The sequence below is a fragment of the Camellia sinensis genome, chromosome 2, assembly GCF_055761805.1.
Source record: "Camellia sinensis isolate YWXY chromosome 2, ASM5576180v1, whole genome shotgun sequence".
Taxonomy (NCBI): domain Eukaryota; kingdom Viridiplantae; phylum Streptophyta; class Magnoliopsida; order Ericales; family Theaceae; genus Camellia; species Camellia sinensis.
In genome coordinates this window covers 224,121,801-224,145,909 of record NC_138962.1, presented here as the reverse complement: position 1 = coordinate 224,145,909, position 24,109 = coordinate 224,121,801, and the positions used below count along the sequence as shown (strand labels likewise).

General features: G+C 34.6%; 1 protein-coding gene across 1 annotated transcript; it reads left to right on the top strand.

The window, feature by feature from the left end:
- Positions 1 to 5,623: 5,623 nt before the first annotated feature.
- LOC114268370 (trehalose-phosphate phosphatase B) lies at positions 5,624 to 16,078 on the top strand. Its single transcript, XM_028209538.2, has 10 exons — positions 5,624 to 5,666; positions 12,292 to 12,399; positions 12,605 to 12,745; positions 12,871 to 12,942; positions 14,145 to 14,270; positions 14,511 to 14,567; positions 14,660 to 14,761; positions 14,868 to 14,945; positions 15,056 to 15,196; positions 15,518 to 16,078. Exons 2-10 carry the CDS (start codon positions 12,325 to 12,327, stop codon positions 15,677 to 15,679), a joined length of 954 nt encoding a protein of 317 aa, XP_028065339.2. The 5' UTR covers positions 5,624 to 5,666; positions 12,292 to 12,324; the 3' UTR covers positions 15,680 to 16,078.
- The last annotated feature ends 8,031 nt before the right edge of the window (positions 16,079 to 24,109 follow it).

Here is a 24,109-nt window from a genome sequence, read left to right as displayed (position 1 = left end):
CTTTTAAATAATTAGTTTTTTTTAGTTTATTTAAGCTATTTTACCTAAAAAGTTATAAGCAGAAACTGTACCAAACAATATTTGACACAGACTCTCATATCAAAATAAGCTATAATCACCCCAAAAAGATGTAACAAACAGTCGCAATGTTAGGATATTTTAGTAACTTTTTAGCTTTTTAGTTAAAATATGAAGTAAAAAAATTAATATATTTGGAATAACTTTTTATTTTTTACAAAAAAATGTACAAAAGGTAAAGAAAAAATAAAATTTTTAATTTTTTTATATAAATTATTAACTTTTTAATTTTTTAATAACTTTTAAATTTTTAAACTAAAACACTCAGATGCTAAACTAGACCTAAATATCACCCAAGTTACCAATTGCTTCCTGTTAAAAAAAGTTGCCAATTGCTTTGAGAAAAGACACATGAAAAGTTAGTGATTTATCATGAAAATTTTCACAAAGGAATAATGTAATAATTACAACAACAACAACAACCAAAAAAACAAAAAAAAAAACAAAAAAAGAAAAAGAAAAAGTTAATGATTCTTGATTTCATTTTCTTTATTTTTATGTTTTTTGCGTTCCTCCAACACAAAAGACTTGATACGAAGGCGGATTTCATTATATTATATACTAGAGTCAAAAGGACTTGATTTTCCCAATTGGACAAGACTAGGGGGCACCTTCTTGGCCCTTTTTGTAAAGCTCAATCTAATTTTTGATTTTCCGATGAGCAAATACCAAAATAACCACAACGTATTTTTACCCTTAAATTGTGGTTGGATAATTAATTTGAGTAGAATTGAGAAAGAAAAATAACATAGTGAGAGAAATGTAGCTTATATTTAATTTTATTTGTTCCCACACGATAGCGGTTAGTATATTAGTGTAGTTAAATTATAACACATCTTCATAAATTCGAACATGAAATTTTACCCACCTTGACACCTAAATGCTCTCTCCATGATTGCTTGGGCAATCGCCTAAGGTCAAATTTAACTTATATTTTTTTTCACATTTTTCTTTTTATTTCTAAATTTATAATCAAAACACAACTTAACAGTCTTCTATGTTTATGAATAATTTTAAGTACAATTAAAATTTATGCACAATTTTACCGGGAAATTGAACTGAAGGCATGAAGTTATGACTCATATGTAAAATAAATCTTACTTATATATTTAAATTTTGAATAAATTTTGTTTTTTTTTTATCAACAAATGTTAGTTGTTAGTTGTTAAATTAACACCAATAGGAGAAGATCTCTCCACCCTTGGTAAAGTACCTAAGTACTTGCACTCCCTTAATTCAACCCCCCTAAGAAGGGACTAAACCCTAAAGAAGGTATGGTAGCTAACTAGGCTAGACCTAGTTGTTGTGTATAAAACATAAGAAAAATGCCTTAGACCCCACCACCCCACTATTTTTTTGATTAGTCCATATCTTTTTTGTTTTTTTTTTTTGTTGTCTTCCACTTGCTGCCCGACGTGAAGGTGGGGGTGCTAAGGTCCCCGACACTGTTGAGAAAGTTTATAGCCCCCTACTAATTAATCAAGCAAACTGCATCTACGTACACTATTCACATTTGTGGTAGGACCAATAGCATTATTGATCACAGTAAAACACAGACTCACTCCTATGACGAAATATTTAAGTATAACAATGATTTGGAGAAAAATGTCACCTATAAATCTAAAAAAATGACATTACAGTCAGAATAATATTATATGTATTAATTAATGTATTAATTAGTATATTAATAAATGATATATCATAATTTTAGAGATTTTAAATATTTATACTTTATATAATATGTGGGATTAATAATAATAATATAATAATAATTGGTAGATTATTATGTATATAGCATCAATGTTACAGTAAGCAGTGACGATGGATTGTGCAAAGTTCTCCCGACCCATTTCACACCAAGGATCCTCTAGAGTGAAATTTTTTAAAAGTTTCTTAGAATGTTACATTGTGTGGTTGAGATTTACTGGTAAGTCACATCAGAAAAATTGATGTGACTTGCCAATAAATCTCAACCACATAATGTAACACTCTAAAAATCTTTAAAAAAAAATCACTCTAGAGGATACTTGCTCCCCATTTCACTAGTCGATCCGGCCAAGATCAGGCCAACGCATGCTTTAGGCCCTATCAATAGACCTTAAAATATGAGTTTATAAGCATAGTACTCACTTATTTTTTCAATGATAAACTTATTATTATTTTATTAAAATGTATACGCACTAAATAAAATAAAACTATATCAGAGATGTTTTGGGAAGTGTGTTTTTTTTTTTTGGGTCTATTTTCGGTTTTAGTAAATTTTTTAAAAAATTTTCAAAAAGGTTTAAGTTATTAGATTCAGATCGACAAGACAAATCGAAAAATTCTATTTTTAAAAAAAAAAAATTCGAAAAAAAAGAGCAAAAGAAAGCAATCTTTTTTTGCTTATTTTCGTCTTTATTGATTTTTTTTTGAATTGTTTTTTAAAAAACATTACTTTTTAGATTCATCTAGACAAGATGAACTAGACAAGATGAACTGAAAAAGTGAAAAAATTTAACATAATTTTAAAAAAAAACACTAAAGGCAAAAAAAATTTAAAAAAGAGGTAGTTATTTTTTTTTTTGTTGCCAAAATGAGCCTACGTATATTTGAACTTAATATGGACCTCTAATATGTGCTCATGGGTCGGATTTTTAGACCGGGTATCGTATTGTTTATTTGACCTAAGTCTATCTCATATATTTTAAGGCGAATCAGCTTATGAATCATGAACTTTTCTATAAGACTTATGTTACAGCGGTAAAAATTATATAATTTAATGTATAAGTCTTCTTAACTTGTGACCTAAGTAACGCGTGAACCCGGACCATAGAAATTATTGAAAAAGTTGAGGTGAAAATTGAGAGTATGAAAGTTTGTGGGTGGACAACGAGAGAATCATACCCTAGTTTTCCAAGAACTCTCTTCGGCCATTTTCTTTACCCGCGTGGGAGGGGGGAATGGAGTGGAAGAGTATCTCTAGCAGTTTATTTAAATTGGGAAATTTACCAATAAGTCGCATATATAAAGTTCAAGATTTATCTAATTCTCAAACAAAACATTTGCATCAATTAGTTATATATATATTTTTAATTGTTATCAAAAAATTCTTTCTTTTTTTTTTTAATTTACAGACATTGTTACATCCTAGTACCGTCAGACTTCTGTCAAACGGTCACCGGAGAGTCGTTGGAATGTTCAACATCACCGGGGAGTCGCCGGAGTATCGTCGGAAGTTCACCGGAGTGTTAAGAATGTTAATGGAAGTTGCTGGAATGTTCATAATGTTCACTGGACGTTAAGAAGGAGACTCACCAGAATGTCTAGAATATTGTCGGAAAAAAAAAAGAATAACTGGAGAAATTAGAGTGAAAAAATACAACAAAATGTGCTAAATATTGATAAACTAAAAGGAAAGAAAAAATGGAACGTCAAAAAACACCAACAATGGAAAAAAACATATGCTATTTTTTAATTTTTGTAAGGTTTAAGCAAATAATCTCCAATATTGATCAAACTAAAAAATAAGTTTTGAAACTGTAAAATGTTACAGTTTTAAAGCAAAAATCTATTAAGCATTTATCCTTATTAATCAAACTGAAAAAACATGTTATGAAACTGTAAAATTTTACAGTTCTAAAGAATGTTATGAAACTGTAAAATTTTACAGTTTTATACCTTGATTCATTCCAGCACCAAAAAAATTTAAAATTGTAAAATTTTATAGTTTTAAACCATGATTCATTCCAGCACCAAAAAAATTTGAAACTGCAAAATTTTACAGTTTTCACTGCCTGTAACTAAAACTCGAAAACAATTTGTTCAGAACTTGAAATTTTTCTCCATTAGAACAAAAAAAAAGAAGTGTATAGTAGAAAAAATGTAGAAAAAAAATAAGAGATCGAAGGAGAAAGGCGGATATAGAGAAATGATTGTACTCCGACAACTACTTTTTATTTAGATCTAGCCAAATCTGATGTAGATCTACTCATCTTCTTCGTCAGAAACATATCTTTTTTACCGTCGATGAGGGTGAAGTAAGGAGTCGACGGTCGGTGGTTGCCGGTGAATCTTAATCGATGGTAGTCGTCGGTCGTCAATGACTGTATATTGGAAAGAGAAAGAGAAGAAGCAAGATATGGTTACCAGTCAACGATCGCCGAAAATTACAAATAGCAAAAGAGGTGGAGAAGACGAGAGTCAGAGAAGAAGAATAACGTTATAGGACTTTTGGGTATAAACAAAAGGTTATGGGACTAAATAGACTACACGTTTTTCAAAAAAGACTTCTTGGTAATTTTTCCATTTAAATTTTAGGATACTTACGTGTAGGTCCTAATAAGTGAACTTATTGTCTAATAAGTCCTATTGGAAAGTTTTGTAAAAAAAAAATGTCACTAATTGTAAGTTTTAACGACAATTTATAAAAATCATGACAAAAAGTCACTAATTGTCAATTTTTAGTGACGTATGTAAAAAATTGTCACAAAAAAAATATTTTTAACAACAATTTTTTCAAGACTTATTTTCAATAGGACTTGATAGGAACTAAGTCTAACTATTAGGACCTATTAATAGTTTACTCTAAATTTTATTTTAAAATATTATTAAAAATTTATTTTTTATTTTAAGAATTATTTTTTCATTTATTTCTTTCAATAAATTCTCTATTCTTTTCTTCATTCTACTAAAATAATAAATTTAATTGTTTTTAAATTTGAATTTTTTTGTAATAATAAAATAATGAAAACACATCTAAATCAAACATCAGTCGGCAGCAACAAAGCAGTAGAGGAAAACAAAGCAGGGTAGTCAACCGGTCAGGCCAATTTTGGACATTTTTCTTCTTCAACTACAAGGCACTCACAGGACATCTGATGGGGGACATCTAGCTGGGCAACTCTCCAGTTTTTTTGCACGCCTTCAACAAATAAAATAACAATTTATCAGATACGAGGGAGCTATAGTGACTCCCCTATAGCAACACTTATATTTGGAGAATTGGATAAGGGAACTGTTGGGGTTGTATTTTGACAAAAAAACTCCTTATTTTGGCTAAGGAGGTAATATAAGGGAGCTGTTGCGGATGCTCTTACGGTTGTGGGTCTCACTCATAGCTTGTTTGGTGATTATTTGGGAGGAGTGAGTAATAGTCCGAGGGACTTAGTAATCTCCCTCAGTAAGGAGATTAGCTTAGTTAAATTTTGAATGAGATTAGAAAAATAATGAGACAATTGAGTCTATTTTATATAAATAAAAAATAAAAAAATTTACGAAATGCATCAGTTTGTTTTAATATTTGTTTTAATTTTTTTAATATAAAAATAATTTAATAATATCATCGCTAATCATTTTTCACACTATAATCATAACAAATATACTTTTACTATATTTCCTCACTAATAATTTTACATTAACAATATTTTCGCTAATCATTCTCTTACTAACAATCTTATCAAACTTAATCGGCCAAACAAACTGGCCTACTCTTCCCCCCCCCCCTCTCCCTCAGCCTCTCCCTATATATAACCCATTTCTCTTCCTTCTTTCCCTCCAACTCTCTCTCTCTCTATCAAAGATTCAAGCTTGCGCTGCAAGACAACACGGTACGCCTTCAATTCTTTACAGCTTCATTGCATTCTCTCTCTCTCTCTCTCTCTCTGAGACAAACACAAAAACACACACAGTTCCTCTGTTTGTGACTGGAATTCACTGTATATTTGATGTAGAACAAAATTCTACAATTTTTATATTTCTTGATTTTATTATTTTGAAATTAAATTTTGACAAGGATTTTAATTAGTTAGAATTTTAATTTTCTATTCTCTTAGGTCCTAATTTGTGTTGATTTAAGTTTCTTGATTTATTTTAAAATTACTTTTCTTACAACGATTAAGTTTAGTTTATTATAAATAAGCTTATGAGCCTATGTAATGGATTCATTCAATCAATAATATTTTAAAGAGTTTTTCTTCTATCTTTCTTGTAAATTCAAGGGTGTTCTTGTGGATTTAAGAATTCTTGCCTATTAGAACGATATCTAATCTCGTGTGATTTATTCCGCTGTGTCAATATTCAATGTCAATGTATCTTAGCTTAATTTTTGATTGATGAAATTCCAAAGGCTAATATATTTAATATTTGAGCAGTATTTTCTTGAGGACACCTTACAATGACTGTTCTTCTCATACTTGATTTTGTTAATGTGTTTTGTTTTTAATCGACCATGCAAAGAATTTGTCAAACTCTATTTGATTTTTGGGTTTTTTTTCAAGCGTATGTTAGCATAGCTAAGTGGTTTTGCTAAAGAGAGAAAACACTTTAAAAAACAGTTTTATGTTTCTCTACGGCAGTATTATTCTTTGTAGTCCTACACTAATAGGAAACAATTTGGTCCACTGAAAGGACCATAACGCCCTTGCACAATTAACCATGCATTGCACAACACTAAAGCCTACAAACATTAAAAAAAACAAAATGTTTATGTGTATAGAAGGAACTAGACACAAAATATCGAGAGGTGAGACAAATGTTCAAAACTATAGATGCAAACATATTTGCAAATATAGATGTGAATAGTTTTTGTTCACATCTATGTATTCTGCGTCCGATTATTTCTCTGCACATAGCATGCCTATAAAAAAATTAATAAATAATCTAGAAAAGTGGAAGTAGTGCATTCATTTTCAATGAAGCTCGCACGCCATCTAGATGAATTTTTGTGTTTATGGCATTACTATAGAGAAGCCATATATGTTGGTTTTTTCATGATTTTTATCTAGAGATGGTGTCATATAAGGGCATCTCCAACAGTGTATCAATTTTTTTGTCAAATTTGAGTAAAGATTTGAGGAAAAGCTCTCTGTGATATCAAGTGCTCAAACGGAGGGTTTTACAGCTTCGTCAGACCACCGGTTGACCGGGCGGATATCCGGCCAGTGCAAAGTTTTTATAATTTTTCTTCTTGAGGTGGTCATCCAGAGGGTCAACCAGGTGGTCGACCAGCCAGTGTAATTTTTTCACAAAAACCTTGAGGTGGTCATCTGGGAGGACATCCGAGGGGACGTCCAATGGTGAAAATCCAACGGCATTAAACAGTGATTTAATGAAAGTCACATTCGTCCTCCGTTTGATAAAAGAAAAGTGAAATTCTAGATTTGATACCGATTAGATGAAACCGTTGGAGCTGAAAAAGAAACCATTTTTTATTAAATTCAAATTTAATGATAAGTTTGATACATGGTTGGAGATGGTCCAAGTAAGTGATAATTGGCCAAAAAAGCTAAAAATTTGAAGATGATGCATATGCCCATTTATTCGAACAGTTTTGCTTCATACACAAAATCTGTGCCAAAAATTTGTGCATTTTCAATTCTGTGCACTTAGTTGTTTGTTATTCAAATTAATGAAAATCAAATGTGTTATTTCTTTCTTACCTGCCATTGCACTATAACGTGGCTTAATTTAAATTAGCTTGTTTCAATGAGTGTTCTTAGGACATTGGTCAACAATGGATTAAATGAATGCCCATTTATGAGGAAATTTTCAATAATTTTAAATGTCAGACTTTTGTTATTGAGTGTTCTAAGGATGAATGCCCATTTTTCATCTACCTACTTTTTTGAGGAATTTTTCAACAATTTTAAATGTTAGGCTTTTGTTATTGAGTGTTCTAAGGACATTGGTTCACAACGGATTATATGAATGCCCATTTCTCATCTACCTACTTTTATCAGGGTATGTGTGATTGAGTGCCTTAACAAGATCTATATATACAATGTTTCATATTCCAGCTCTGTATAAATTAGGTGCCCTGAAACTTTAAATCACTTTCCCATCATAGATAGATCCTGTCAAGATCCTTCGATTATTTAAACTACAAAAAGGGGCAAAAAGATGCATATTAAAATGGCACAATTCACACAACACAGGCCCACTAGTTCCTTTCAATGTTTGCTTTTTGTAGAGGAAGTAGGAGACACGCTTCAACTTCTTCACAAGAAGTACTGTCCAATTCATGTACCACAAATATTCCTCTGTTTTAGTTGGCAGTACATGAGTGTGTGATTAACAGACACCTCCACCACTATAGCCATAACCAGCAGGCATGCCTCGTGCTTATGTAGTTGGTGTTTCTGAGATTAACAACTACTCTAGGAGGAATGTTTTTATGCAATGCTAACGATTTAAATCTAAAGGAACTAGATTGGAAAAAATAGGGATTCTAATTGTAATATCTAATGAAACCGTAGCTAGAATTGACTTTGACGTTGGGATATGTTGCTTTGAGATAGGATCATTTGGGGGAGCTAGAGTGGGACATGCCATTTGATACAACCTGATTTTCATTTGTCTGTTGCAGACTTGAAACATCATTTCACTAACCTTCTCAAGCTTGGTTTATATAGTTTAGAGGTCCCTCCACCCATTGGCAATTAGTTTTGAGTTTGATGCCTCTAAATTCATAACAGTTAATGTTTGCTAGCTTGGTCTAATATTGTCAGTTTTGATGTTTCCTAGTTTGGTTTGGGATGTCTTTGGGGAGTAGGTTATGGATCACTTTGATTTGGGTTAACTCATAGTTTTGTATTACAAGCTTCATTTCCGTATGCTGATCTCATGTGTTTGAACATTAACTTACAATAACATGTGTCCCTAAAAGCTTGAGAACTCAATTAGTCTCTGGTCTCAATAGTTGTTTTTCTTTTTCTGTTTATGTTTTTTGTGTGTTCCTGTTAAAGAAAGTGGACATTTCATGGAGATTGTATTTGGGTCCATATTTAGCCCTTTTTATTTATTTTATTTATTATTTTAAGAACACCAAAATAATCTTCCATTTCACTTCGTGCTTTCCTATGTACTTCGATGTCTAAGTCCTTGTCAAATGTTTAAATGCAAAAACTTTGTGTCTTTGCAAGTCAACTCATAGATGGGGAAGAAACTTGGTTATTTCTTTTTTATATAAAAATGACTTTTACCTAAATTTTATTGGTTTTGATTGGGATTATTATATTTCACTAGTGGTTATGGTAATTGCATAATTTGATGTTGATTGTTTGTTTTTGCCAATTAACTAGTATGGTTCAACATTTCTGAATTGTTAAGGCATGTTTGGTGGTCATTTGCTTGGAAAACAACATTAAAAATTAATATATTATGAAATAGTATAATCCAAACTTAAGAATTTAGTGAAAATTATAGAAGCAAAGTAATGATCGTAAGAGCATAATTAAAGTTCATGAGTTTAGTCCAAGAAAGTTTTAAAAAACATATATTCCTAGGCCATATCAATATCAAGACGGTTACACATGTCCTAAGAAGCAAAGACACGGACATGTGACACGACATAAATACAAAAGTGTAGGATACGACATATGAGAGACATGTGTAAAATATATATATAATTTATATATTTATTATATGTCATATATATATGAAAATTTAAGTCAAAGATAATAATTTTTAAAGTTTAAGGGAGAAGAATTTATATAAATTTACATTGTTGTCATCTTATCATTGGATTCCTATTTAATTTATTCAAATTTGTTATGTGTTTTATGTGTGCCAAGTGTTGGAAAGTGTCCTATGAGTGGTGTGGAGTGGAGTGGAGTGGAGTGTTGGTGTCGGTGTCTGTGTCTGTGATAGAAATGACATGTTCTCTTCTTAGAAGTGTCTATGTTTTTCCAAGAATGTTGAACCCCCGAATCTTATAGCATAGTTGCAACAAAATTGTAAAACCTGTACTTTATCCTGATATTCATGCCGCTGCAATTATTACAGCAGATGGCAAATCGCACTGCCATGAAAAACCACAAAGAATTGATAATTAGATTACCAAAAACTAAAGTGTGATCTAGGTAATTTGCTGGCATTCTTCATGCTACACTATGGCAGATGCACTCACCACCCTCTCGATATCAATGATTTTCCCAAGTACTCAAAAAACATGGCTTAGTTTGAATACTAAAAATATCGAGCAAAAAAGTTCCATCCCAACTATCAACTGTTGTTGCCTGCCTTGTTAATTGTCAATATTCCTGATCGCTTGATAATGTAGATGACATTTGTAAGGCATTGATAGTAACGTGTAAAGTCTCAGGCTGTTATATTGGCAATTAATATAATCAGATAGTTTGCAGCTGTGGTTACCTCGATTTTCCCAATGCTAGCACCGGTATTCTGTGTTTCTTACGAACATTTTAAATGATGTTTAACAGATTTTCCAAATTAGATGCTAAAATAAAATAAAATAAAATGCCCATCCAATAACTACTAAAATAAGTCTTGTCCATGTCCTATTAATTATGCCCTTCGAAATATATTTATTAGTTTGCAACCTCCATGTCCTTTATTGAGGTCATTAGGTAGAGATACTTAACATGATAATGCAAAATTCAGGAATATAAAAAATAAATAATAATAATAATAATAATAATGGTAATAAATTATATATATATAGCTTTCCTTGTCAGTTTTCTGGCAATGAAAGGCAAGAATGAAGCTGGCTAACCCATAATGTAGGACAAAACAAATAATGCAGAATTAGAAAAATGCTGCAAAGCCCGTATCAGCACAGACAATGAACCTGTTAGACAGTTTCCAAGAAATGGATTTCAGTCTGTTTCAAAGAAATCAGGTGCCCTATTGATATTGGAAAAAGAGAATTGCTGCTTTTAGATCATAAAGTTCCACTATATATATGTATATATATATATATATATATTTTTTTTTGGGGGGGTGGACTTTTTACCAACAAATAGCCCTTCTCTCGCTCTCTCTTTATTTTGTTTATATAAATCATCACGGGCAGATGAACTAATTTGATTATTATGACACTTGCCTTCTGGTTTCCTCTTGATTTGCCTTTTTGTTTGAGAGTGGTTTCTATGTGACACTGATGACATTAATGTTGCGTTTGGTTAGAGGATTTGGGAAGAGATTTGGAAAGGAAAAATGAAAGGGAAAGAGAAAGGGAAATGGAAAAGGTGTGTGAAATGTAGGTATATTTTATTCACATTTCACCTAATTTTTCTCTTTTCATTTCCAAATTCTTTCCCAAATCTCCAAACAAACACAACAAAAGCGACAGCCAAGGCCTAGTTAGTAGTGTAGGTAGAAGTCAATTTAACCTTTTGCTATTCTCTCTCTTCAACACATCACAGATCAAATTGAATATTTTAACATTGAGTATGAAATGTAGTTCGACACATCACATGAAGCTACTGGAATGAATAAACTAAGTAATACAAAATTCTGCCCATTATGTTGATACATAATATGTTAATATTTCTAGACAATGATTGATGTTTGCTTCAAGAATCTAAAATTTAGTTGGCAGCATAAGTTATATGTGGTTAAGTAGTGGTTGAATGCAGACAAATACAGTACCGTTAATCAACTTGAATTTCGCGTCTGAACCTTTGCTCAAGTCGGTATCATCTGACTCAACCCAGAGTAATGCAACAGAGACAATCACATGTTGAGTCATCGAATTTAACCACTTATAGATATGAAAATTGTCCTTCCATGTGATCATGTGTGATCAAATATCTCTTCATCTTGAGTAACAAAGCTATAAATTTCTCCAAGATACTGAACGAATGTATATTGGTTCATTGACTTACTCTGTCAAATGCAACCCATCGAACCACCTAGATATAGTTTGAAATTTCCATCACTTGTTATGCATATATATGTCATATACATATACGAGCCTCTTCAGTCATCTTCCTACTCATTTTAATTCAAGTAATTGGGAGCCTAGCCTTTTTGCTTATAGAACATCAGTTTCTCTTCTTTAGAGTCACAATTTACTCCAACCTCCAAAAATCTTCTTTCTTTTTTAGCCTCTTCCTTTCATTCATTTGCAACCGTTGTCTGAACTATGAAGTCTTTAATTTCCAAGTCTTGAAGAGCTGAGTCACTGGTTGAGATGGTTTCATCAAGTGGCTTCTTCAACCCGAATTTTTTCTCTGCACCAACTCAATAGGTTACCATAGTAAGATAGTATCCACGGCGCGCATAAGCAATTTTTGTTGTATGAAGCTCACATGGTATGTCAAATAATAATAAATATATGGATTTTGATAAAAGCATCTAAACACAAAAGTAGCATTGAGTAGCTTGGAAAGCTCCATAGTCTTGTTTGTTTTCAGAAAATAAGTTATCCTAGATGAACTTCAATGAAAGCCATATCAACTTTAACAGTCTAACAAGACAAAATTCTTGCAGGTAAAATTTAATTTTGCACTTGATCACCCAGTGATGGGATTGCTACAATTATCAGCAAGTAAGAATGGAAACTCTGTTTTGGTTCCATACGAGTACGGATCATGGCTGGTAAGTTTTGTATAGTCATTTTAATTTCGTTCTTCAAATTGAAAGAATTTGCTAATAAATTGTATATGATTCTTCATTAATCAAACTATTTAATACATCTTGAAATTTACTTTGTTGAATCATGATAAAAAATTCATTTTCTTTCTCATATCTAACATTAGTCCCAAGTTGACTAATTGTATTTTTCTGATTTGTTGTCACTCAGTTAAAACATCCTTCTTCCTTAGACACATTCGATCAAATGATGAGCATCGCAAAAGGGCGTAAGATAGTAGTGTTTTTGGATTATGATGGAACTCTCTCAAATATTGTGGACGACCCTGAAAAAGCTTTTATGACCAAAAAGGTGAATACTCTACACATAATTGTAGTGATTGTTGAAGTTTCTATTCATTGTGAGTTTATATCAAAAAGATCATTTGATATGCAAATAATTGATCATATTGATTAAAATCATGAAATAAATGACAGATGCGATTTGCAGTACAAGAAGTTGCCCGTTGTTTTCCCACTGCAGTTATAAGTGGAAGGGGCCGTGACAAGGTATTACTTACAACCAAGGTTTTAAAAAACGACCGCAACCGTTACGTTACGTAACGCCGTTACATAACAATTGTGGTAGTTACTGCCACCCGTTATGGCCACTTTTGCAGTGTGATTGAGATTCACAGATATGTCGACCGTAGCAGCTGCCGTAACGGCCTATTATGCAACGTTACGTAACGGTTCTGAACTGCTTCTTTCGAAAAAAACCAAAAAAAAAAAAAAAAAAAAAACTGAAAATGGGGAAGGAGGGATAGAGAGAGAAGAGGGAAGATGGAGGAGTAAGGATAGAGAGAGAGAGAAGAGGGAAGCTGAAGAATATGTTTTCAGCTGCTATCACTCAATCCATTTGTTTATGTGTCTATCTATATATTGTTTGAAAAAAATAATAATAATAATAATAAGTGTGTTATTATCTATTTGACTTGATTAAAATATATATATTTAAGTTCTTATTTATTCTCTTACTTTTGCCTTTGTTTATCTTATATATAATAGTTAGTAATTGATTTTTTTTGTAAAAATATCTAGAAAACACAACACCTATAATATTAATACATATTTTACACATGTCAATTTTTTTTGATTAGTTTATTTTATTTTTATTTACAGGTTATCCAAAAAGAGAATGAATATTCAAGTGATTCCCCAAAAAAAAAAAAAAAAAAATCTATATAATTTATTTTTTAATTTTGATATGATTACATTAACATGTATAATTTATTTTTTAAAACTATTCAAGTTAAAATTTGCATATGCTTCTACAAGTATAATAATTAAAAGAATAATTTTACACATCTAAGTCCAATAAAAAAAAAATTGGCACAAACGTAATATAGATTTATGACATATAAAGTCATTAATTATTAAAATAAAATGTAAAAAACTCAGTTTATAGTGATTTAAAAATATGAAATATATTGAATCATACTTAAAAATTTACAAAAATTGATCAATATTTATTTTAAAACCTAATAAATATGATTATGGAAAAAAAATATGCATATCGGTAAGATTTTTTCAAATTGTGTGAAAAATAAAAAAAAATCACGGTTCTGATTACCACAACCATTACGCTATGGCCTTTACACCCCACAACCGCAACCGCTTTTCAGAACCTTACTTACAACCAACAAAAAAGTTGCTTACTCAATGTGTTATTACACAAGTAATGATATATCTAATTTTTTTTCCTTTTATAGGTGCATGACTTTGTAGAATTGGACAATGTTTACTATGCCGGAAGTCATGGGTTGGATATAGCAGCTCCATCGCAGTCTCCAAACGATGCAGATCCCAAGCATCAAACTAGGGTTGTTGACAGAAAGGTTTTAACTATGAAACTTTGTAGACGTGAAAAATTGATTCCAACATCTTTGGTGATATTAGTTCAAGTTTTATTATTTGAAATGAGTATTTCTTGAATCTGTTTCTGCCTTCAAAATTGTTGCATAGAGTTCTAATCAACTAAAATTGACGTAAGTAGAAAATAATTATATAGAATTACAACTACAACCAAACTATTGCCTTAGTTTAATTAATACCATAACGTGGTTTCTGTTTTGTAGGGTAATGAAGTAGTTCTCTTCCAACCCGCGAAGAAGTACTTGCCTGCAATTCAAAAGGTAGAAAGATTTGTTTGCATTTTAATACAAATTGACCATTTAACATCTCTTTTTCCTCTACATTTATGTAATATTTCATGTTCTTCTAGCAGATTTTTATTGCATTGAATGAGAAGACTAGAAGTATAAGAGGCATCTTGATTGAACACAATAAATTCTGTATTTCCGTACATTTCAGACACGTTCGTGATGAGGTACATATTGTTCATGCTTCTAACCGGAGAAAGGGGGAAAAAATTCAATTTAATGTTTAGCCCATGGTGATACTAAAATATCGGGTGGTTGGAATCAATCTTTCAGGACTTTTGCACCCTTGAAAAGCTGGTAAATTCTGTAATGGGAGAATACAAAGAGTTCCGTATATCAAAGGGCAAAAAGGTATTTTGCATATCTTATTCATACATTCTTTATAGTTGTCCAAATAGTAACAATGAATTTATAATTTTCACAAGCCACTTGCGATTTGATTTTTTGGGGTAATTTCACAGGTTTTTGAGATACGCCCTGATATGGAATGGGATAAAGGTCATGCTTTAAATTATTTACTCGACACCCTAGGATTCGGCTCTTCTAGTGATGTCCTCCCGTTGTACATTGGAGATGATCGAACAGATGAAGATGCATTTAAGGTATCAATCTTTTTATTACCTATTACAGTGGCACGAGATCCTCAGCCATCAAAATTTTTTGTTGCCAATTGCAGTAGATAGCCATTTTCATATCCTCTATTGTTTCATGTTTGATCATTGATTGCCGTTAAATATCACTGGATGAATTTTACCTATTTTTCCCACCTCCTATATGAATCCACACAAAATACAGTGGGAAGGTGGAGGAAAAAACCCGGTTAAATTCAAAAAACCTTTTCCTTGGTTCTTTTTATTTTTTTTTCTCTCTCCCTCAGTAGTGTTACTAAAGTTATGTTTTATTTGTACTTGGGTATCTTACAGGCTATAAGGGAGAGGGGAGATGGTTATCCTATTGTTGTTTCATCAAGTCCGAAGGACACCATGGCTTTATACTCTCTCAGGAACCCATTGGAAGTCGAGAAATTCTTGTTACGTCTGGTCAGGTGGACAAAAAATTCTTCTTCGGCCAAGTTTGGTGCCTAAATTTAGAGGTCAAAAACCCAAATTGGTGCCCATAAACGTAGCCCATGCATATTCTAACACGAGTTGGCAGTCCTGTGGTGTTAATGTTACAAGGAAAATAACATAGCTAGTTTTCTTTTCTTTTTCCTTTGCAAAATAGGGTAGTGTCCCTCTATAATTTGATCCAACATGACATTGCAAGTGAAACTTGATGTCTACAAATCAGGAGCAGATGATATATTGAGAGAAACGGAGCATCAGAGAACTGTAGAAAAATTTCAAGAGGTTGAGATACGGGTCTTGATATTTGTTCTCTCTCTCTGTCAACCTAGTGTAAATTTTTTTAAGTGGGAAACAGGGTGTAATGTATATTTGAAGAATATATGGTTACATCCTAAATGAAGGCGTCATTTTTATTCATATGTGGGTGAAATATTCGCAACATTTTGAAATTTCTTTTCTTTATATGCTAGTTTTTTTTTATTATTTAATTTTAAATTAGAGTAAATTGGTGATAAATTCAATTTAGAAAGTGTCTAAGGCATTAAGTTCAATGGAAATTTTTTTTGTTGATGAAAAGTCCACCATTTATAAAATAATTTGATAAAAGTTCTTATGTTAGTTTTGAAAGATATTTTGTTTTCAATTTTACTCTTTAATTTATCTGTTGACTTTTTTTTATCTGTGGACTTTCGTTAACTATCTATTCAAAAATTTTCCTTATCTGTTGAAAATTTTTCTTATCTGTTCAAAGAATTCCCCTTCTTGTTCAAATTTTTTACCTTTATCTGTTCAAACATACTATTCAAATTTTTCACTTATCTGTTTAAAACTATCTGTTCAATTTTTTATCTGTGCAAATTTTAAACATATTTTATTATCTGTTCAAATCTCTATTCTCCCTCTAACTCTCTATCCATCATCCTTATCTGCTCAACACAAACAAAAACAAAAAAATTTCTGTTTCTTCATCATCATCACCACCATCATCAACAACAACAACAAAAAAACAGCACACACATCCATTATCTGTACAAAATGAAACTACCTTAGGCAGGTCATCAACAAAAAACAACAAAAATAAATAAATTAACAAGAAGAGCCTTTTCAAAAGTTGAACATATAAGGGGAAAAAATACATATTCCACTACCACATTACACACAAAATTTGAACAGATCTGAAGCCGATTTCTAGGAGCTCAATCAGATTGCCATCGTGAAACCCTTTTCTAACAAAGATCAAGACCAAATTTGGATTTGTACAAGTGCACGCGCGCACACATGGTACTAAAATAAACGAAACCCTAACCCTACAAGCGAAGGAAACTGAAGATGAATAGTTCAAAATCCAATGCGATACGATCAGCGAGACTGATTTCCAGAGAACACCATGTAGATTACACGCATAAACTTGATTCTCTCTCTCTCTCTCTAGATACACTTGTTGCTGTCTATATATATATAAGGATTAGCTTCAAATCTTTGTTTTCCATTCCGTTTTGCCAAAAAAGTGAAGGAAAACAGAACACAACAAGAGTTGAAAACTTCAGTTGTGAGGTTGAACAGCAGAGCACATAAAATTACAATTTTCCCCCATTTTCACTTCAACTTTCCCAGCAACCAAACAACAAGTTTTATCACCGCATTTTGCCCAAAAAAACATCATAATTCCAGGAAAAAAACACAAATCCAGCATCTTCTCACCTGTATCATGACGTTCCCCTCAGAAATTATCCACATGCGCCATTAAAATAGCTGAACCAAAGCTCACAATCGAGAGAGAGAGAGAGTAAAAAAACAACTAATATAGCTTCAGAAACCTTGTTCACGCACTTCAGCCTACCCCATTTATCATCATCATCATCATCATCTTCGAAGTCGTTATCTAAAAAATACACACGCATACAGATCTCAGATCTGAGGCCGCTGTGGCAGGGGAGAACAGAGAGAGAGGAAGGGATATATACATATATACATACACACAGATCTGTGTGTATAGTCAAAGTCGTGCACCATCGTGTCAGAGTGACAACGACGGAGGAGGGAGATCGAAGACGACATCGGCGACGATGGAAGGACTGCGACCATCGGCGGCGACAGAGAGCACAAAGAGAGAGAGAGACGTTGGAGAGCAGATCGCGCGACGCCGTTGAGACGATGGTGAGATCAGACGTGAGATGCCTGGCGGTGAGATCGCGGGGCCATTTCCCTAAATAAGCCAAATTATCAATTCAATTCCCAACCTAAGCCTAGTTTTGAAAGAATTCTCAAAATAGGTTAAAACATGGTTTACAACCACGTTTTCAACATCTCTGTACTTGTAACAACCCTCACTCTACCCTAGTCATGCTTGCATATATTACATGATCTTGTCTTGATATTTTGCATCTTTGCAAACCTTGATTTGTCTTGCTTAAGTGTTTCTCGCACGTTTTGCACCTGGCTTGGTGTGAGTTTAGCCGGGGTCATCTTCAGTCTAGAATTATCTTGGAACCACTTTGTTTGACCTCCACCTTCGCCCTGACATATTGGCCGAGATGTCATTATCTAGGCCGAGGAGTTCATCACCAAGGCCGAGATGTGTATTATCTAGGCCGAGATGTTACCTTTGCACCTAAGTGATCTTGTCCTGGAGTGGTATGACCTAGACCAATGTGTGGCACATCTAGGCCAAGGTGTGGCACAGCTTAGTCAAGTGTTGTCCTTCCTAGTCGAGATCATTGTTCCCCTACTTGCCGATGTCTTGTTCTTAGCCGAGATCATTACCCGCCGGAGTGCCTATACCATCTTGTTTGTTAAACACACTTTGCCATAGTCTTGTCTTTTCACTCAGCCACATTTTTTAGGAGGACCAACCCGGTAGTGCCACATGTCCCAACTGAGTGTTAAGTCAGCCAGTAGACCTAGAAATGTATCATTTGCTATATGTCTTTGTTTGTGAGGAGAGAGAAGCTCTAGAAGAAGAAGAAGAAGTTTTAGAGTGAGAGAGTGGGCTTTCGAGCTTGATTCCTAGAGATCAAACCATTGGATTCGTGTATTGAGGTTAGATTCTTAATCTACTCTTGTTGTTCTTATTGATCATCTAGCTGCATTGCATTATCGAACCTGATCTGCAAGCCATGCATCGATTTAAAGTTTGGTTTTAGAAAGAGAAAATAGTGTTCATGTGTTCTTGAAGAAAAAGCCTTGGTTGATCCAAAAACTTGCATCGAGATTCATGTTTTTGTGTTTGTTTTCATGAAATCTTCAAATATGAGTACCCAGGTCCATGTTTTTGAATTCATATCATGAAATCTCAAATTTTGTAGTGATAAGGTATGACCTTTGCATCCATGTTCTTCATGTTCTTTAAGAAAAGGGAACCCAGTTTTTCCCGACTTCATTTCCTTGGATGTGGCCATCGGGACCACACCTCGGCAATGAGGTGTGGGACCTCGGCCAAGATCTGGTTGGTGCCCATTATGTTTTCCCGAGATGAGGAACAGTGTTTTGTTTTGGATCGCCTTAGTTTTGAAAGAATGCCGAGTTCACTTGCATTCATGTAAAGCTTGTTTGATAGTGCATTCAATGGGATTTGTTATGTGCTTGTAGGATTCGAATCCTTGCCTGTAGCCCCGACATCTGAAGAACTATGTGAGTGGTATTTTTAATAAAGTTATGTTATTAAGTTTTGATAAAGTTTTGCCTTGCTTGTTTTGGAAAAAGTATTTTGTGAAGCATGAATGATGATCCCTATTTTGTATATCAAGTATTAGTCTTGTTTTGAATCACAATCTTGAAAAGTCCGTATGTGCTAGGGGACTATAAGCAATTGTAGCACAATCTTGAAAAGTCCGTACGTGCAAGGGGATTATAAGCATTTGTAGCACAATCTTGAAAAGTCCGTACGTGCTAGGGGACTATAAGCATTTGTAGCACAACCTTTGTTAATGTCATCCCTTGGAACTTGGAAGCCTTGATAGACTTTGATTGTTGAGACTTGAAAGATTTGTTAGATAAACTTGATTTGCCCTTAGATTTTGTACAAAATATGATGTGCCTTGATTTGATAAAGATTGCGGATGTCATTCATCCAAACTCCTTTATTATTTATACCATTCATTGAGTATCCAAGCTCACCCCTCTCTATATATATGTAGGTGACGAGCAGGACGGCGGTGACGCCTAGATGTACTTGCCATTTGTTTTGGATTATGCACTTTTGACGCATCTTGAAGATTATGCTTCTTAGTTGTATTTTATTGTATTTTGTATTTGATGGCTGAGAAGCCTTTTGGTCAAGATGTGTTTTTGTACTTCATTTGGTTGTATTAAAGCTATATAAGAATGTATGCCATTCCATTTAACTTATGCACAGCTCTCATGGACTAATTAAATTTGTATTTATTGCTTCCGCACTTGTTAGCCCCATATGTAATACTCTGATTGTGTGTGAAATTTTGAAAGTTGGCCTTCGGTAATCTCGGATTACTGGCCATCATGGCACCATTCTACTAGGGACAGAATGGGGTCGTGACAGTACTTGTCCCACGTGAAATTTGGGAAGTCTTAAAAGCGTGGTTACAAAACGCGTTTTTAATTAATAAAGCGCAGTTATAAAAGGCGCTTTTAATTAAAAAAAATTTCTTCTGAAATTGCTGTTCTGAACCACACTTTTAACTTAAATTTTTTTTCTTCTGAAAGCGCGGTTGTGAACCACGCTTTTAACCAAAAAAAAAATTTCTTCTGAAATCGTTGTTATGAACCACGCTTTTAGCTTAAATTTTTTTTCTTCTGAAAACGTGGTTATGAACCACGCTTTTTGAAGAAAAAAAAATTCTTGTGAAAGCGTGTTTGTGAACCACGCTTTTTACATAAATACACCAATTATTTAGTTTCTGTTTAACTGAACTCTGAAGATGAATTTTTTTTTTTTGGTTTTTTTTTTTTTTTGTTTCTGTTGTCATTGTTTTGGTAATAATGTATTTCAGAATAATTTTTTGGGTTAAAATTGTTTTACTAAAACCGTTCTCATGTTAATTTTTTTTCTTTTCTTTTGTCTTTATTTTGGGTTAGAATGTGTAATTCAGAATTTTTTTTTGACTTTACTAAAGTAAATTTATTTTGTTTTTTCTTGTGTTTGTTTTGGGTTATAAGGTGATAATGTAATTCATAAATTTTTTGAGCTTTAATAAAGCCATTTTGATGTAAATTTTTTTTTATTTTATTTTCTCTTTGTTTTGGGTTAGAAGGTGTTATTCAGTAATTTGTTTGAGCTTTAATAAAGCCGTTTTCATTTAAATATATATATTTTTTCTTTTGTCTTTGTTTTGGGTTAGAAGGTGATAATGTAATTTAGAAATTTCTTTTCGCTTTACTAAAGCCGTTTTCATGTAAAGTTTTTTATTTTTTATTTTTTTCTCTTGTCTTTGTTTTGGGTTAGAAGGTATTATTCAGAAATTTGTTTTGGCTTTAATAAAGCCGTTTTCATTTAAATAATTTTTTTTTTCTGTTGTTTTTGTTTTGAGTTAGAAGGTGATAATGTAATTCAGAAAACCTTCAGGAAAAAAACACATAAGTATCCCACAAAAATACATAGGTAGTACAGACATAAGTCTCCGACAACAATACATTCTGGACACTATGAACTGAACACATAATACATACATAAATGAGAGGGTAATTTATATGTAAATTAGGTCGAGCTGGGCAATGGGCTGTTCTTTGGGCCGTAATGAAAAGGCTTGGAAGATGGGCCACGGTCAAGTGTTAGCTCGGTCCAAAGTAAGGCTCTTGCTGCCAGACTAAGTAAAAAGGCTTGGTAATTAGTCTGGTCCTAAAAAGGGCAACGGTTAGTTCGATCACCGTGATTAGAAGAAGTTAGTTCGGTCACGCCATTCGGAGCTGAGGCACGGAGACTTCACACGATAAGCCTAGCTTTTGTTAGCCCGGTCCAAGCTTGCTACGGTTAGCTCGGTCTCAATAGGTGAAACCGGGGTACAAGCTGTGAAGACAGAGCCGGGCTAACTAGAGTTCGGTCGTTTTGGCCCGTTTAGCATGGCTATGTTATCCCGGTCGTTTTGCCATACTACCGATTTGAAACCATCTCACTTGGTTTAAGCAGTGAGGGGGGTGTTGAATGATAAGCATTATCTTTCAGGAGTATGAATCCTAAGAGGACTCTACATGGAAGAGTAAAAGTCCTACTAGGATTATGCCACACGGAACCTATAAAAGTTCACAAGCATCACCTATGGAGAGGTAACACACAACTTTGATTGTCAGATACACAGAGCTTTTTGTCTATTTGCCTATTTTGCTGACTTAGGCATCGGAGAGGTATCCGGCACACACTTGTCGGCTAGCTCACATTTGTGTTTTCAGGGAGTAAAGCGACGACGTACGGAGGAACGCAAACTTGATCAACAGGATTATACGGGAAGAATATTTCGTGCCCATACAATTGGCGCCGTCTGTGGGAAAGAAAAGACTAGGACAAAACCTCTTGATCAAGCTTTTCCTCTTTAAAAGTAATGGCGCACAACGAAAATTTGCCGCAGTCCGCCATCGACGGACAAACACCAGAGGGGGGTGCAAGACGCGAAGGCCTACCTTCTATCCCTCCTATGGCAGACTTGGAGCCTCAGCGACAAAATCCCAGGAGGGATGCAAGGGGGAGGAGACGGACTAACAGCCCCCGTCACTCTCGTTCACGAAGTCCTGACAGACAAAGGCGGAGGATTGATCCTCAAGTTCTGGAGGACCGCGTGAAGGAGAAAGATGAATTAATAAGGAAGATGGCGGCGGACATGGAGGCCATGAAATGCCAGATCAAGGGAAAAGGGGTGGCGACAGGAGAGGGACGCAAAGGCAATGCGCCTCCTCGCCACTCAGAAGATCGTAGTAGGCATACCACGACATCGCAAGCAGAAAGTAGAAGCCTCAGGACGAGCGACACTCAATCAAGGACTTCCAAAACTCGTTACTCCAGGTCTGAGAGAACGAGATCATTAAGGTCTTACACAGAGGGAAGTACCTATCGGCCCTCACACACGCACCATACATCATCCAGGCAAACGAAGTTGCCTAGATCGTCCGATTTACGGACTGTGCTTGAAGAAAGGGCACGACAGAAGGAGGATGCTAGGGCACGTGACCCGCATAGAGTTTCAGCCCTTCGGCGGTTGGCTCCTCGGACGCATGAAAGCGTCGACGTTGGAATGCCAGTACCACACCTTGCCTACGAACCAACAGATAAAGCGTTGGCAAGACTACATAGCTCGCCGTTCGTTCCGGCGATTGAGAACGCATCATTACCCTCAGGTTTCATCCAGCCTAAATTTACCACGTACGAAGGGAAGACAGACCCTTACATGCACCTAAGCCACTTCCGCTAGGTTATGGCGATATATCGACGAAACGAGGCTTTGATGTGCATCCTCTTCCCATCAAGCCTTGGTGACCTAGGCTTGACTTGGTTCGAAAAACTTCCAGAAGGCAGCATAGCCTTCTGGGCGCAATTGGCGGAGGCATTCGTAACAAGGTTCAGAACAAACACCAAAACCCCGGTGGAAATTGATCAACTGCTCTCCATCGACATGGGCGAAAAAGAGTCATTAAAATCCTACAATAGCCGGTACTGGAAGACCTTCAACCAGATTGGGGACTGCCCCACCAATCTCGCTATCGCACAATACAAAAAAGGCCTTCCAGTCGGGAACAGACTAAGGGACTCAATCACTATGACACCGCCTCTCACGATGGAGGCCTTAATGGAGAGAGTGCACCAACACATTCGAGTAGAAGAAGATGGCGCCCGTGCTAAGGCAAAGTCTAGCACGATCGCAGTACCAGATAAAAAGACCGTGACAAAGGTCAACGCGGTAGAACGTCCGAACAAAAACGGACGCGGCAGGCGAGACAACGGAGAGGACCAGGATAAAAGATGGTTGAGAGTCCGCACTGCCATAACCACGGTATTCAAGAAACCGATCTATCGGATTCTGAGCGAAATACGCGATGAGCCTTTCGTCAGATGGCCAGCTAAGCTAGGAGAAGCACAGAAAGACTACGACAAAAGATCGCGATGCACCTTTCACAAAGAAAAGGGGCACCGCACTGAAAATTGTATGCCATTGAGACAGCATATGGAAGAGTTGGTGGCAGCCGGTCACCTGGATAAATACATTGAAGGAGGGACGCAACCAGCCCCCCAGGACCACAATAACCCCAATGGAATACCAATTGACGCCCCACCTCAAGGTGTGATCAATGTGATACATGGAGTATTCGAACCTGAGCATGTATGCGAGCTCAGAGGATCGATCAAGAAGGCTAAGCACTTAAGAGAAGTACTAAGCGCTCAACCTACCATCAAAAAGGGGAGAACAGACCCTACGAATGTCATCTCCTTTTCAGACAGAGACTTGGAAAGAATATATTGCCCTCACAACGATACACTGGTCGTCACCC

Coding starts and splice junctions, on each gene's coding strand:
- LOC114268370 (XM_028209538.2), top strand. CDS start 12,325: ATGGGATTGCTACAATTATCAGCAAGTAAGAATGGAAACTCTGTTTTG. Junction 14,271..14,510: donor CTAGGGTTGTTGACAGAAAG/GTTTTAACTATG, acceptor TCTGTTTTGTAG/GGTAATGAAGTAGTTCTCTT. Junction 14,762..14,867: donor TCAGACACGTTCGTGATGAG/GTACATATTGTT, acceptor TCAATCTTTCAG/GACTTTTGCACCCTTGAAAA.